The 17128-nt window shown below is 53.2% G+C and overlaps 1 protein-coding gene across 3 annotated transcripts in view; it reads right to left on the minus strand.

Moving 5' to 3' along the window:
* Window positions 1–17128, minus strand: part of LOC116954807 (fibronectin-like) — a 101211-nt gene that overhangs the window by 23372 nt on the left and 60711 nt on the right. For all 3 annotated transcript variants that reach the window (XM_032975637.2, XM_032975635.2, XM_032975636.2), the window contains 9 exons: window positions 16494–16662; window positions 14641–14727; window positions 9852–10046; window positions 6989–7357; window positions 6358–6552; window positions 5376–5465; window positions 4249–4518; window positions 3461–3574; window positions 2036–2194 (listed from right to left, as the gene is read on the minus strand). In XM_032975637.2, the coding sequence (XP_032831528.2) occupies window positions 2036–2194; window positions 3461–3574; window positions 4249–4518; window positions 5376–5465; window positions 6358–6552; window positions 6989–7357; window positions 9852–10046; window positions 14641–14727; window positions 16494–16662 (1648 nt within the window). The remainder of the gene's footprint in view (window positions 1–2035; window positions 2195–3460; window positions 3575–4248; window positions 4519–5375; window positions 5466–6357; window positions 6553–6988; window positions 7358–9851; window positions 10047–14640; window positions 14728–16493; window positions 16663–17128) is intronic.

A 17128-nucleotide genomic window follows, 5' to 3' on the forward strand; every position in this document is an offset into this window, starting at 1 on the left:
ACGACTGCTGTATATTTGGAGTTTGTGTGTGTCTCTCTCTTTCCCTATGGCCACGTGGATTTTCCTTGGATCCTCTGGTGTTTCCCTCCTCATTTAGAGCGTTTCGAGTATTTGGCTGCTAGAAATGTCCACATGACAAGCCACTCCATTGGGCTCTCTTACCAGGTTAAAGCCCACTGACAAAAAGTGACAAATGATAGCTCAACGAAGTGGCTTATCACGTGGAAATTTATAGCCTTGATTCTTAGTGTGGAGAGAAAAACCAGAGAAGACCCCGGAGAAAAATCCACATGACGAATAAACAACAGACATCAGTGTCAGGATCGAACCCACGACCTCATGTGCACCAGGCAAGGTAGTTAACATCTCACCACCGTGGCGCACTCATGGAGGGAAGCAATGGGCACAATTTGGACGTGACGGGTTACACGGGCCGAAGGGGGCCAGTGGCCCGTGGCCATCGAATAAGGGACCGCCTGACCACCCAAACTTATTTTTTTTATAAATGTCTTAACACGTACCAGTTCGGCGTGAATTTCACGTGCAGATGAAAACTAACTTAACTCTAACTTGAATTGATTTGGTGCTTTCGTGACTGCAGGAATGACTCTTTGTTTTTTTCGGTAAAGTCACGTATAAATACGTATAAATACGTGACGTATTTATACGTGACTTTACCGAAAAAACCAAAGAGTAACTTAACTCTGTTTAACACGTAGCCATTTCGCGACAAATATTATCCATAAGAGGTTTTTTTTGGTGTTAGACCACGTATATATGCACGTTATGTTGATTACGCTATGAACAACATAACCGGCAATGGATATCCATTGTTATGTATACGCATACATTACCGCTTCCCCCACCCTCTGGCTTTCGCACCCTGATTGGCTCACACGTGACGACGTCACAATCGTCCCCCCCTCCCGTCTATTTGAGACCGAGACGAGAGGAGGATTTCTCCACAACTCCGTGGCTGTCGCCTGATTATGCTGCTTGTTGTTGTTGTAATTACCGGTGAAACGTCGTGGTACTGGAATTGTAAATGTCGTAGTGGGTTTACTCTCCAACACACGACCGGTTTAGCGCTGTACTAGTAAACGAATTGGCCGCGTTTTGTTGACGTGACAAACCCTTCTAATTTGCTGCGTCGGGTGGTGGCGGGTTTAACGACACAGATTTATATTTACGCGAACTGACCTAAAAAAACCTCCTCTGTAGAACTTAAGTTGACAGAAATGTACGGTTGCCGATCAACCGAATTAGCATTTTTATTGCACGGCTTGTAACGTTTGAAAGTGAGGATGATTATACAGTGAGGGAAAAAAGTATTTGATCCCCTGCTGTTTTTGTACGTTTGCCCACTGACAAAGCAATTATCAGTCTATAATTTTAATGGTAGGTTTATTTGAACAGTAGAGACAGAATAACAACAACAAAAAATCCAGAAAAACGCATGTCAAAAATGTTATAAATTGATTTGCATTTTAATGAGGGAAATAAGTATTTGACCCCTCAGCAAAACATGCCTTAGTACTTGGTAGCAAAACCCTTGTTGGCAATAACAGAGGTCAGACGTTTCTTGTAGTTGGCCACCAGGTTTGCACACATCTCAGGAGAGATTTTGTCCTACTCCTCTTTGCAGATATTCTCCAAGTCATTAAGGTTTCGAGGCTGACGTTTGCCAAATACTTATTTCCCTCATTAAAATGCAAATCAATTTATAACATTTTTGACATGCGTTTTTCTGGATGTTTTTTGTTGTTATTCTGTCTCTCACTGTTCAAATAAACCTACCATTAAAATTATAGACTGATCATTTCTTTGTCAGTGGGCAAACGTACAAAATCAGCAGGGGATCAAATACTTTTTTCCTTCACTGTACGTATAGGGGGGCGGCGGGGAGGGGGGAGGGCTACATTTTTCAAGACGGGCGCCTTTCAAAAAAAAAAACAAATTCAAATGTTATCGATCGTTTGAGAGGGCGAGGAAAGCTGGCCTGGGACTGCGGCCTCCCTTCGCCAGGGGCGGTTACCCGTGGTGTGCGTGGTGGTGAGGGTTTCTCCCGCGGGCTGGTCTCCTCTCTCCGTCACCGCGCGCAGGCTGACCGAGTAGTCCGCGCCCGGCTGCAGGTCCTCGATGAGCACAGAGCTCTCCCGTCCGGACACGGTCACCTGACGCTCTGGCTGCCTCCCTGCGCCGACGCCCGCCACCAGGGTCAGGGTATTTTATTTATTGTCGGAGGAGGAGGAGGAGGAATCCGATGAGCTAAGAGGCTCTTTTGTCACAGACGTCCAAGCGGGGGGCACGGGGTAAGAACTTTACAACAACAAAGGAAGTAAAAACACGATAGGAGGGCAAAGTATAGTAGAACCCCTGTTAACGGCCGCCCCTGTTAACGACGAATCGCTTTACGATGGGCCTCCATAGAGCCCAATGTGTAGTGTATAGTGAAGTGTATAGTAGTGTAGTGTATAGTAGTGTATAGTGTAGTGTATAGTAGCGTAGTGTATAGTAGTGTCGTAGTGTAGTGTATAGTGTAGTGTATAGTAGTGTATAGTGTAGTGTATAGTAGTGTAGTGTATAGTGTAGCGTATAGTAGCGTAGTGTATAGTAGTGTCATAGTGTAGTGTATAGTAGCGTAGTGTATAGTAGTGTCGTAGTGTAGTGTATAGTGTAGTGTATAGTAGTGTCGTAGTGTAGTGTATAGTGTAGTGTATAGTAGTGTAGTGTATAGTGTAGCGTATAGTAGCGTAGTGTATAGTAGTGTCATAGTGTAGTGTATAGTAGCATAGTGTATAGTAGTGTAGAGTGTAGTGTATAGCAGTGTAGTGTATAGTGTAGTGTATAGTACTGTAGTGTAGTGCCTCCATAGAGCCCAATGTGTAGTGTATAGTGTAGTGTATGATAGTGTATAGTTTAGTGTATAGTAGTGTATAGTGTAGTGTATAGTATAATGTATAGTGTAGTGTATAGTAGTGTATAGTGTAGTGTAGAGTGTAGTGTATAGTAGTGTAGTGTATAGTGTAGTGTATAGTACTGTAGTGTAGTGCCTCCATATCGCCCAATGTGTTCGCTTACCGACCATGCCCCTGTTAACAGCGGGCTTTTTTAGGTACAGTAAATATTTATGAAAACATTGATTAACCGCGATTCTTTTAATGATACGGCAATGCCTCGCTGGCGATGTCAACAACGGCATCATCAGGCGATTGTCGGAAATGTATTGCATTCTGGGAAAAAAAATCGCGGATAATCGGGAATAATAGGAAGAAGCAGAGCCGCGGTTAACAGTGGTTCTGCTTCCCCCGCACCTCCGATTAGCACGGTTGGCTACGTACGGTGCAAAAGAAGTTCAATACACAAACACAGCACCTCCGATTAGCACGGTTGGCTACGTACGGTGCAAAAGAAGTTCAACTTACGTACATGCATAAATGCAAACGAAGAGGTCGCATACCGTAGTGGTAGCTCACAATGTAGTTGGACACGTAGGTTGTGGGCGGAGTCCAGCTGACGAGGAAGCTGGTGGCCGATTGGCTGGTGACCTGGAGGTCGGTGGGGCTGTCCACGGCTGTGGGGAGAGACATCACGTGACCTACCAGTGTCTCGTGCGGGCGGAAGGAGATGGTGATGGCGGTAATGGTGGAGGTGGCGGCGGTGGCTGTGGTGGTGGAGGTGGTGGTGGAGGTGGCGGCGGTGGTGGCGGAGGTGGTGGTGGTGGTGGCGGAGGTGGTGGTGGTGGTGGCGGCGGTGATGGTGGAGGTGGCGGTGGTGGTGGTGGAGGTGGCGGCGGTGGTGGTGCTAGTGGAGGTGGCAGCGGTGGTAGAGGTGGTGGAGGTGGCGGCAATGGTGGTGGAGGTGGTGGTGGTGGCGGTAATGGTGGAGGTGGCGGCGGTGGCTGTGGTGGTGGCAGCGGTGGTAGAGGTGGTGATGGTGGCGATGGTAGCGGTAGTGGTGGAGGTGGCAGCGGTGGCGGTGGTGGTGGCAGTGGTGGTGGTGGTGGAGGTGGTGGCGGTTGTGGCGGTGGTGGTGGTGGCGGCGGTGATGCTGGAGGTGGTGGTGGTAGTGGAGGTGGCAGCGGTGGTAGAGGTGGTGGAGGTAGCGGCGGTGGCGGTGGAGGAGGCGGTGGTGGAGGTGGCAGCGGTGGCAGAGGTGGTGACGGTGGCGGTGACGGTGACGGTGGCGGTGGCGGTGGTGGAGGTTGCAGCAGCGGTGGCGGAGGTGGCGTCGGCGGTGGTGGTTTACGTGTGATCTGGCGACCGGTGAGCGGCCGCGACTCCAGGCGGCTGCTGGACAGCGCGTAGACGGCCACCGTGTACTGCTCGCCGGGCGCGAGGCCGCTGAGGCTCGCGGAGTGCCCGGGCGTCGGGACCCACTCCTCCCGGGGATCGGTGTGGCCCTCGCGGCCGAACCGCACGCGGTAGCCCTCCACGGGGGCGAGCGACGCCCGCCACTCGACGGTGAAGGCCGTCGGCGTCACGTGCGAGAACTGCAGGTCCGTCGGAGCGTCGGGCGCTGAGGCAAAAACGGCGAATCGCATGCACGCGCACACACGCACGCACACGCACGCGCACACACACACACACGCACGCACGGGCACACACGCACGCACGCATGCATGCACACGCACGCACGCATGCAAACACACACGCATGCAAACACACACACGCATGCAAACACACACACGCATGCAAACACACACACGCATGCAAACACACACACGCATGCAAACACACATACGCGCACGTACACACACAGACACGCGCACACACACATGCACACAGGGTTTCATTCCAGCTCGCCCGGCACACCACATACAGAATGCCTCTCCTCTCAGTGGCTACTACTCGTCACGTGCAGCACCTACTTCCAGTCGAACCAGCGACCCGGGAAGTACGTCCGTACTGGGCCTACCACGTCGTCACCATGACATTGACACCCACCGGACAAGGTGCAGGGGCGCCACGGTGGCTAGGAGATGTTAACTACATCGCCTGGTATGCAGGAGGTCGTGGGTTCGATCCCGGCCCTGACACCTGCTGCTGTATATTTGGAGTTTGCGTGTCTCTCTCTCTCCCCGCGTTCACGTGGATTTTTCTCCGGGTTTTCCCCCTCCAACATTTAGAATTGAGGTCACCACGCGTTGAGAGTATTTGGCTGCTACAATAAATTTCCGCGCGATGATGATGATGATGAGCCCACTTCGTTGAGCCATCATTTGTGATGATGGCCAGGGTCGCTTCTGAAAAATAGTGGGGCCTCGCCTGTTAAAGTAAAAAAAAAAATGGGTCTAGTTTGTAATCTTATAGCTGTATGCTCGTAGGGATGAACACAAGAGGGGAATGGTGGCATGGGGGCGGGGGGGGTCTCGCCTGTGTACTGAGTGCCGGTGAGGGCCACGCTCTCTTGCCCGTCCAGGAGGGTGTGTACGGACACCTGGTACTCCGTCCCGGCTTGCAGACCTGTGGGCAGGAGCAGAAGAGACACCAGGAGGTAAAGGAGGAAATTGACGTCGAACCGCGCCGTTGCGAGCGCGTCACCGAATATCGTACAGAAACCAGAATCTTCGTTTAGCCTGGAGGAATCCGATGAGCTATGAAGCTCTTTGTCACAGATGCCCAGTAAGGGGCAAGTGAGAAAGTCGCTGCTGCAGCTGCTACTGCTTCTGTTGCTGATACTGCTGCTGCTACTGCTTCTGCAGCTGCTGTCACTACTGATGCTGTTGCTGATACTACTGCTGCTACTGCTGCTGTTACTACTGCTGCTGTTGCTGATACTACTGCTGCTACTGCTGCTGTTACTACTGCTGCTGTTGCTGCTACTACTGCTGCTACTGCTGCTGTTGCTGATACTACTGCTGCTACTGCTGCTGTTACTACTGATGCTGTTGCTCATACTACTGCTGCTACTGCTGCTGTTGCTGATACTACTGCTGCTACTGCTGCTGTTACTACTGATGCTGTTGCTCATACTACTGCTGCTACTGCTGCTGTTGCTGATACTACTGATACTGCTACTGCTGCTGTTACTACTGATGCTGTTGCTGATACTACTGATACTGCTGCTGCTGTTGCTGATACCACTGCTGCTACTGCTGCTGTTACTACTGCTGCTGTTGCTGATACTACTGCTGCTACTGCTGCTGCTGCTTTTGCTGATACTGCTACTGATGCTACTGATGCCGCCGCTGCCGCCGCTGTTGCTGCCGCTACCGCTGCTACTCCGGCATCAGCTACGACCGCTGCTCCCGCCGCACCTGCCAGTGGCGGAGGGCCGTCGATCGCCACCCCCCCACCCACCCCACCCCCACCCCCCCCACCCCCCCCCCCTCCCGGCCCTCTTGGCGCTTCTCACCGCTCAGCGCCGCCGTGCCGCTGCCGGCGGCCACGTCCACGTCGGCGCGGTCCCCGCCGTGGCCGGTGGCCGTGGAGGCGCGGCAGCGCACCAGGAACTTGGCGGGGGTCGTCAGCGTCGCCGGGGGCGACCAGCCGAGTCGGAAGCCGTCCTCGCGCACGTGCGAGAAGCGCAGGCCGGTGGGGGGTGGCACGGCTGCGTCGCCGCACGGGGGGCGTGGAGGAGGAGGAGGAGGAGGAGGAAGGAGGAGGGAGGGAGGGGGTGGGGGGGGGGGAAGGCGAATTAAAAAACGGGCGGCCGCTTCGCGACGCGACGGCGATTTTATTCCGTCGTGGCGACGATCGTCACTCCGACGACGATCGTCGCCAAGACGGGTCGTCGCCACGACGATCGTCACTCCGACGACGATCGTCGCCCCGACGGGTCGTCGCGTTCGAGCCGCGAAGCCGCCTCGCGCTGTTCTGCCATGCCGGGTGGCGGAGGGGTTTTCAAAAGAAAGAAAACCGCCCTCGCCATGCCTTCAATGACGACGGCCCGAGCCGAAACGAACGAGCGACGAACCGCACTTTCTGCGGAGCCTTTCGTTCGAAAGCCGCGCCGGGACGACCGGCGCGACCGCGGGCGGCCTCACCCGTGCTGTGCCACTGCGCGGCCGGCAGGCTCTGGCCCTGCTCCGTGACCGTGGCCAGGGAGAAGTGGTAGTCGATGCCGGGCTCCAGGCCGTTCACGGTGTACCGCTCCGCGTCGGGCCCCAGCTGCAGACTCAGCAGGGGCTCTCCTCCTCCTCCTCCTCCTCCTCCTCCGTGCTGCGCGGGGCGACCGAACGCGACGGGTCGGCCGGCGCGGTCCGCGTGCGGTGCGCCGTGGTCTGAGCTGGAGCTGGGGGCGGCCACCGTTAGGCGGTACCCCGCCACGTTGGGCAGATTGGGGTGCTGCCACTGCATCGTGACGCTGGTGTCGGACTCCTCGGAGAAGCGCAGCCCCTTCGGCGGCGGGATTTCTGGGGAATCGGAGCGAGAACGTTTCGGGCGCAAGGCCTTTTTCAAGGAACGCAGCAGGTGGAGCCGTCCACAAATCCGGCCGTACGCCCGATGAAGCCGGTTGCAATTTGCCGGCGAAGCGTCGTACTCGAGATTGTAAGTGTCGTGGCTTGGCTCTCCGACACACAACCGGTTGGTGTAAATTTCGATTTAAAGCTTTCGTGACTGCAATGATTCATCTTCCTTGGTTCTTTCGGTAAAGTCACGTAGAATGAGAATAAAATAATAAATTGATAAAATAAAATAACACAATAAAATTATCACGACGTTTCACGACGCTTAAAGGTCGCGGTCTGAGCTTGGCTGTGTTCGCTCCAGCGCTGTCCTCCAGACAGTCTCGTCCCTTCACCTGATGAAGGCCGCTTGTGTTGTGGCCGAAACGTCGTGAGAATTTTATTGTGTTATTTTATTTGATCAATTTATTATTTTATTCTCATTCTACGTGACTTTACCGAAAGAACCAAAGAAGATGAACCGGTTGGTGCTGTGCCAGTGACGAATTGGCCACGTTCTGTTCACGTGACGAACCCCTTCACTAGTTGGCCGTGTCGGGTGGTTGGCGGGTTTCAACGACACATTTGATATTTTCACGCGATCTAACAACAGCAAAAACCCCTTTATTGTAAACGCGAGGTAGTTACATTCTTTGGTTCTTTCGGTAAAGTCACGTAGACGGAAGGATTATAAATAGGGTGAATAAAAATAATAATAATATCTACGCGATCTAACCCACAAAAAAATAACCTGCATTACAGAATCAGAATGTTCCTCGGCACGCCGACTGCGGTTCATTCCGTTCGGAATCTTCATTTATTTAGACTGGACGAGGGGGGGGTGGGTGGGCAGGCACGGGGTGAGAACGCTACAGCAGCAAACAATACGACAACCTACGAGAGGAGTGCAAAGTAAACGGTAAACAAATCAGCGAAACACGTACAAATACAACTTGAACCATCCCAGCAGGCAAAGCCCACTGAGGTGTTGACATGCGGGGACGACAGGGAGAAGAGCAACGGGATTCCACAACGCGACAGGACCACGTTGGCCGTACCGTCCCAGGCCTCTCGGCACAAAGACAAAGATCCCCCGCATAGCCTGAACACAGGCTGTTGGGGCAAGTGCTGTTAGCGAGCGGCACCTATGAAGGCTGACACGGCGCATGAGAGGGTGGGTGGCCAGCACCATGCCCAGCCGCCTTTGTCTCCCTTGTGATGATGTTTACTACACACCGCACCAGGTACTCGTTTGAGTGCCATGTGGACCTAGGGGAGGTTCAAGACCGGTTCAGATAATCATCACGGGTGTTGGCCGTGTGAGTGGGAATCGAACCCGGGTTGCTGGGTTCATAGCGCGGCGCGCTAACCGCTACACCACCGCTCCCCACGTACATAAAACAAAGACAAAGATCCCCCGTACAGCCTTAAAAGACTGTTGGGGCAAGTGTTGTTCGCGAGCACCTATGAAGACCGACACGGTGCATGAGTGGGTGGGTGGCCAGCACCAGTGGCGATGTTTACACATAGCACCAGGTATTCATTTGAGGCTGAGTGGACCTATGGGCAGAGGCCCTGGACCCGTTCAGATAATCGTCACCGGTGTCGGCCGTGAGCGGGAATCGAACTCGGGCTGCCAGGTTTGTAGCGCTGCGCGCTAACCCCCTAACCCCCACCGTCACGGAACGCACACATACACATAGACACGCACACACACATACACATAGACACGCACACACACATACACATAGACACGCACACACACATACACATAGACACGCACACACACATACACACACATACACATAGACACGCACACATACACACACATACACATAGACACGCACACATACACACACATACACAGACACGCACACACACGCACAGACACGCACACACACATACACACACGCACACAGACACGCACACATACACACATAGACACGCACACACACATACACACACATACACATAGACACGCACACACACATACACATAGACATGCACACACACATACACATAGACACGCACACACACATACACATAGACACACACACACATACACATAGACACGCACACACACATACACATAGACACGCACACACACACACACAGCCACATAGACACGCACACACACACGCACAGACACGCACACACACATACACACACGCACACAGACACGCACACATACACACATAGACACGCACACAGACACGCACACACACATACACAAACGCACACAGACACGCACACACACATACACACACACGCATGCACACAGACACGCGCACGCGCACAGGCACACACACATACACGCATGCACACAGACACACACACAGTCTGTCGTCTGAATTGGCACCGTTGCTCGAACGCACCCCCTCCCGACAATGAGCACCATCATCATCACCATCACCCCCCCCCCTTCTCCGTACCCCCCCCCGCCGCCGCCGGGTTCACGTACCCGGCACGACGACCGCCGAAGTGGGCAGGCTCTCGGCGTCCATGCCCACGGCGTAGACGCTCACGTTGTACTGCACTCCGGGCAGCAGGTGCTCGAACACTGTGTAGTTGTGCTGTGGCGAAACCACCTCCTCCAGCACCTGCCGGGAGCCGCCGTGGCCGTCCGCCACGCAGGTCACGCGGTATGCCGTGATGGCTGCGGAGCAAACGGAGTATCGTAAGTAGCACATGTGAGGCCGTCCATAAATGACAGTCACGCGATTTTTTGGACGATTTTTGACCCCTCCCCCTCCTCGTCACACGGCGTCACAAAAAGTCAGACCCCCCACCCCATCTCAAATATGACGTCACAAAGCTCTGCCCCCTCCCCCCCCCCCAAAAAAAAAACATGCTTCAAATCGCTTTAAACTATTGTCATTGTAGTGCGTATTTCATGTGGCGCTGCACCCTGATGTTGTAGGAGAAAACATTTATTAACAAGTCAATTTAATTAAGTAGAACGTGTTGTCTATATTTATTTAAAGTTGCGCATTTTGATGTGACGTCACATTTCTCAAACCCCCCCCCCGCCCCCTCGTCACGCATCGTCACAAATGTCTGACCCCCCCCCCCCCCCCTAGGTGCGTGACGTCATTTATGGACGGCCCCTATGCAGCACAAGTAGCTGCATGTGTCGTAGTAGCTACTACACATGTAGTAGTAGTAGCTACTACTACATGTGTAGTAGTAGCTACTAGCTAATGTAGTAGTAGCTATTACATATGTAGTAGTAGTAGCTACTACTACTACACGTGTAGTAGTAGTAGCTACTATATTTATACATATGTAGTAGTAGCTACTACTACATACATATGTAGTAGTAGCTACTACATATGTAGTAGCTACATATGTAGTAGCTACTACTAGCTACTACTACTACACGTGTAGTAGTAGTAGCTACTACTACACGTGTAGTAGTAGCTACTACTACTACACGTGTAGTAGTAGCTACTACTACTACACGTGTAGTAGTAGCTACTACTACTACACGTGTAGTAGTAGCTACTACATATGTAGTAGCTACTACTACACTACATATGTAGTAGCTACTACTAGCTACTACTACTAGCTACTACTACTACACGTGTAGTAGTTCCGGGCCCTGCACTTTCAAGGGCCCCCGCGCTAAACGCTTTCAAGCTATGAATTTCGGTTCAGTGATTCTGCACTTGCTCTATTACTATAGTACTATACCACCTTCAACTTTTATGAACGACTGGGTGTTTAAGGTTAGCGATTTGTCGTATTATCTGGGCTGCATAGCAAATGAAAAAAAATACAATTACTTTACTATGCAAGTTAAACATTTGTATTTTAATACTTTTTGGGTGTTTGGGTAAAGTCACGTAGATATAAAAAAAAAATCAGAGTATGAATTCCTGCAGTCACGAAAGCTTTAAGTCAAGATTAGTATTTAAATATGTACGCTTATTTATATATTTATTTAGGGCCCCTTTAAAACATCACATGCTACAGGCCCCAGCACTTAGCTTCATCCGGCACTGGGCATGGGGGAGAAGGGACGGCACGCACGCGGATGATCGTTTGCCTTTGTTTGGGAACTATCTTAAAATGTCACGAGGCCTCCTTTGCCAGGAGCAAAATATAATATTTTTTTTACCCGTTTTTTTCTCTGGCAACAAAACTGAGACCTTTTTTTTTTACGAGGAATCATGTTTGCATTGACCACAATACCTGCGGTCAGAATGCAAACAAAAAACACACTCTGATAATGTATGTGGCATTGTCCTTGAAATTGATTTTATCTTACCAGGCTAAGCCCACATGAGGTGTGAACTTATTTTTCAGAAGCGACCTGGCCACAAAATGATACCTCAACGAGGGGACGGAGTGGGGGAGGAGGGTTTAGTCGATCAATAGCGTACAATCACTGTTGACTTGCCCAAAAAATGGTGCCTATTTTATCGACCCTGCTGTGAGGATGGGCTGAGCCAACCCACCCCCCCCCCCCCAAATCAGAATTTTAACTCACGATCTCCCAATTTGCGGTCCACCCGCTGTACCACCGAGCCAACGATGTTGTTCATTTGGGCGACAGAGTTAAGATCGCGTAAATATATAAGTGTGTCGGTAAACCCGGCACCACCCGACGCGACCAATCAGTGAGGTTTGTCGCGCGAACCAAACGTGGCAATTCGTTGTTCACGTGACAAAACCTTGAACGAGTTGGCTGCGCCGGGTGGTGGAGGGTTTTAACGACGCGTTCCTATTGACGCGAGCCAAGCAACCCAAACGCCTCTCTACCGCGGAGAATATTGCTCGCGAAAGCCCGCATTGATTGCTTTCGTAACTTTCTGAGCCGCGTGACCGCTACTGGGCACGTGCGCAAAAGAGCTTCGTAGCTCATCGGATTCCTCCAGCAAAAAAATAAATATTCCGTTTTTATTTTTTTTTATTTTATTTCACCGCTCGCTCGGCGTGCAAGAGGACAAACTGGGAAGTGTTCTTCTCTCTTTTCACGTTCGTCTCTCGACGAGTCGGGGTTTTTTTTATTTATTATTATTAAATTACTTACCGGCAATCTGTTGCGAATTAACTCTCAAAACGATTTGCAACTCCGTTTTTAAAAGGGAGAGTCGGGGGTGGGGGGGGGGAGGTGCGAGTACGGCCTCTTGGCAACACATACAACATCGTTCGCGGTTAGGCGGAGCGTTCCAAACGTTTAAACTAATCGGCCGTGCGTGCGTGCGTGCGGCGCGACTTGAGTCGCGACGATTATGTTTGTTCCTGCAGGGACCTCTGGCAATCGCTGGGCGCGTTTCTGAGTTGGATATTTATATATTTACGACAATCATTATTTTTTTGTCTTTTTCAACAACAACATCAACAACATCAACATCAACAACAACATTGTTTGATGACGAGTTCGAGGAGAGCACGGCATCAGGGAAACGACAGCGATAAGCAGTTGCTACTCCTGCTGATCCTGCTGCTCCTGCTGCTGCTCCTGCTGCTGCTATTGCAGCTGCTGCTGCTACTGCTGCTTGATAAGTCTTCTGCTATTGCTGCTGCTGCTATTGCTGCTCCTGCTGCTGCTATTGCAGCTGCTGCTGCTGCTGCTACTGCTGCTGATAAGTCTTCTGCTATTGCTGCTGCTACTACTGCTATTGCTGCTCCTGCTGCTGCTATTGGAGCTGCTACTGCTGCTACTGCTGCTGATAAGTCTTCTGCTATTGCTGCTGCTACTACTGCTATTGCTGCTCCTGCAGCTGCTATTGGAGCTGCTACTGCTGCTACTGCTGCTGATAAGTCTTCTGTTAATTGCTGCTGCTGCTGCTACTACTGCTATTACTGCTGTAGCTGCTGCTATTGCAGCTGCTACTGCTGCTGTTAAGTCTTCTGCTAATTGCTGCTGCTGCTACTACTGCTATTGCTACTGTAGCTGCTGCAGTTGGAATCGCTGCTACTTTTGCTGCTGCTGCTGCTACTGCTGCTGATACTGCTGCTACTGCTACTGTTGCTGCTACTACTGCTATTGCTACTGCTGCTACTGCAGCTGGTACCGCGGCGGCTGCGGCTGCAGCTGCTGCTGCTGCTGCTGTCAGCGAGAAGGGCACGCGAGCTTCTGCGAGCGGGGGGGGGGGGGGATGATGTGTCCGGGTCATGTTTTGGTATCGTGTTCCTCGTGCGTCAGAGGAAGAGGCCGTTTACGTTCGCAGCGTAGTCCGACCATGCCGTGCACAGCGGCGGCGGCGGCTGGCGGGGGGAGGGATCCGAGAGAGGGCATTCCGGGGAGACGTTGGGGGTTTTCATTTTTTTACGCTGAACTTCTTTCGCACCGTTACGAAGCCAACCGCGACAATCGGACATGCGGGGTGTGGGGGGAGGGGGGTAGTAAGGGCAACAAGCTGAACACACGGAAAAGCACTGCCAGGGAAAGTTTTCCATCTACAATCTAGATGTATGGAGGCGTAGCTCCAGCGGCTTCCAAATATCCGAAGGAGAGCGTTCCAGACGGCCGCGCAGTAGCAGCAGCTGCAGTAGCAGCGGCAATAGCAGAAGAAGTAGCAGCGGTAGCAGCGGCAGTAGTAGCCGCAGAGGGAGGAGCTGCAGCAGCAGCAATGGCAGAAGAAGTAGCAGCAAAAGCAGCAGCAGTAGCAGCAGCAGCAGCAATAACAGCAGTAGCAGCAGCAGCAATAACAGCAGTAGCAGCTGCTGATCGCTGCCGCTCCCTGGTTCCGTGAGACCGCCTTCGTTCGAGGGAAAAAAAAAGCGACGACAAAAATCCGCACCACCACGGGGAGAGCTCACAAACTCCAAATGTACGGCGGGCGTCATGGTTAGGTGGTCGAACCCACGCCCTCCTGTATACCGGGCGAGGTAGTCAACATCTTCCAGCCACCGTGGCACCCAAAAACGTCGATGTGGACTGAGGCAGCCGGGCGTGTTGATGGCCACACGGAACCTTGGCGCGTCGCGTCGCCCTTCACAGGCGCTCGCCGACAGCACTTGGCCCAGCAGGCTACAGTGGCGGAGGGGTGATCTTTGTCTTTGAGCGTAAACGCTTTGCCGTTGCGAGCACGTGCGTGCGTGCGCGTGCGTGCGTGTGCGTGCGAGCGAGCGAGCGAGCGTGCGTGCACGAGCGAGCGTGCGTGTGCACGAGCGTGCGTGCGTGTGCACGAGCGAGCGTGCGTGTATGCGTGCGCGTGCACGTGCGTGCGAGCGAGCGAGCGTGTACACGTGCGCGTGCACGTGCACGTGCGGTGCGAGCGTGCGTCGCCGTCACTGACCCTGCACCTCGCTGCTCTCCCAGGAGACCTGCAGCTCCCCGGGATTTCCGTTGGTCTCCACTTTGATCTCAGTGGGTGGAGGCAAGGCTGGGGAGGGGGAGGGGGGGATGGGAAGGGGTACGGCTCAGCGCCAGCGACCCACACGGCTGGGGGGGGGGGGGCTCTCTCTCGATCGCCTTGGCGAGGGGGCTTGCGTCCCCCCTCCCCCCACCACCACCACCACCAGCCCCTCACCGGTTTTCGATGCCACGCCGTGACATCGAAAACCGGTGCCACGCGGTGCGTGAAGCTACGAGCGAGCAGAACGAGACTCGACGTGTTGGTCAATAACATTGTTTTTCGTCTGTGTGTGTGTTGGACTTCTTTCGCGCCGTACGTAGCCAACCGTGGCTATTCGGAGGTGCGGGGAGGGGAGGGAGGACAAACTAAACACGCAAAAAGAAGATTGCAAGAAATTAGTGTTTCAATCTAGTTGATGATTTTAAAGTGCGTAGCTCCAGTGGCTTCCTAATACCGTAAGGAAGAGAGTGGGTGGGTGGGTGAGTGGGTGGGTGAGTGAGTGAGTGAGTGGGTGAGTGGGTGGGTAGGTGGGTGAGTGAGTGAGTGGGTGGGTGGTTGAGTGGATAGGTGGGTGAGTGAGTGAGTGGGTGGGTGAGTGAGTGGGTGAGTGAGTGGGTGAGTGGGTAGGTGGGTGAGTGAGTGGGTAAGTGGGTGAGTGAGTGAATGAGTGGGTGGGTGAGTGGGTAGGTGAGTGATTGAGTGGGTGGGTAGGTGGATGAGTGAGTGAGTGGGTGGGTGGGTGAGTGAGTGAGTGGGTGGGTGGATGAGTGGGTGGGTGGGTGAGTGAGTGAGTGGGTGGGTGGGTGGGTGAGTGAGTGAGTGGGTGGGTGGGTGAGTGGGTAGGTGGGTAGTGAGTGGGTGGGTGGGTGAGTGAGTGGATGGGTAAGTGGGTGAGTAGGCAAGTGGGTGAGTGAGTGGGCTGAGTGAGTGATGGAGTGCGAGTGTGAGTGGACGAGTGGGTGTGGGCCAATGAGTGAGTGATTGAGTGCATAAGTGAGAGAGTGAGTGGGTAAATGAGTAAGTCAATGAGTGAGTAATTGAGTGGATGGGTGGGTGAGTGGGCCAATGAGTGCATGAGTGAGAGAGTGGGTGGGTGAGTGAGTGGGTGGGTCAATGAGTGAGTGTGTGGGTGAGTGAGTGGGTGGGTCAATGAGGAAATGAGTGATTTGGTGGGTCAATGAGTAAATGAGTGATTGGGTGGGTCAATGAGTAAATTAGTGAGTGGGTGAGTGAGTGGGTGGATCAATGAGTGAGTGGGTGAGTGAGTGGGTGGGTCAATGAGTGAGTGGATGAGTGAGTGAGTGGGTGGATCAATGCGTGAGTGAGTGGGTGAGTGAGTGGGTGGGTGAGTGAGTGGGTGAGTGAGTGGGTGGGTCAATGAGTGAGTGGGTGAGTGAGTGGGTGGGTCAATGAGTGAGTGGGTGAGTGAGTGGGTGGGTCAATGAGTGAGTGGGTGAGTGAGTGAGTGGGTGAGTGAGTGGGTGGGTCAATGAGTGAGTGGGTGAGTGAGTGAGTGGGTGAGTGAGTGGGTGAGTGAGTGGGTGGGTCAATGAGTGGGTGAGTGAGTGAGTGGGTCAATGAGTGAGTGGGTGAGTGAGTGAGTGGGTGAGTGAGTGAGTGAGTGGGTGAGTGAGTGAGTGGGTGAGTGAGTGAGTGAGTGGGTGAGTGAGTGAGTGGGTGAGTGAGTGAGTGAGTGGGTGAGTGAGTGAGTGGGTGAGTGAGTGAGTGACTGAGTGAACAGTAACCGTGGTGGTGGCGACGCCGGCCAGCGAGCGGTGGGCGCGCAATCTCACCGGTCGTGACGTGGCGCTGGATTGGCTGCCCGCGCGGCTGCCCATCGACAAGCACGCGGATGGTGACCGTGTAGTCCACGCCGGGCGTGAGGTCCTCGATGAGCAGGCGGCCCGAGTCCGACTCGAACTCCCGAGCGTCGCCACCTCCCTCCACGGGCGCAACTCTCACCTGCGCGCGCAAACGCCGCGGACGTCGCAGTGTGCGTCATACCATAGCGCGGTTGGCTACGTGCGGGTTGCGAAAGCGGTTCAACGTACGTACGTACATACGTGCGAGCGTGGGTCTCTGGGGGGTTTCTGTGGGCCTCTGTGGTTCTGTGTGAGTCTCTGGGTCGCCGCGGGTCTCTCGGGGTCTCTTCCTTCTGATATCAGGAAGCCGCTGGAGCTATGCCCTTTCAAATCTAAAATTGAAAACTCACTTCTTGAGAACTGATTTTTTTGTGTTTTAATTGGTTGTCCCTTTCCCCCAACCCCACCTCCGATTAGCGCGGTTGGCTACGTACGGGTTGCGAAAGAAGTTCAACGTACGTACGCACAGATGAGTATGGGTCTCTGTGGGTTTCTGTTGGTTTCTGTGGGTTTTATCTGGGTCTCTGTGAGTCTCCATGATTCTATATGAGTCTGGATTTCTGTGG

This window comes from Petromyzon marinus, chromosome 56 (genome assembly GCF_048934315.1).
Source record: "Petromyzon marinus isolate PM22_M1 ecotype Great Lakes invasive population chromosome 56, UKy_Petmar_22M1.pri1.0, whole genome shotgun sequence".
Classification (NCBI taxonomy): Eukaryota; Metazoa; Chordata; class Hyperoartia; order Petromyzontiformes; family Petromyzontidae; genus Petromyzon; species Petromyzon marinus.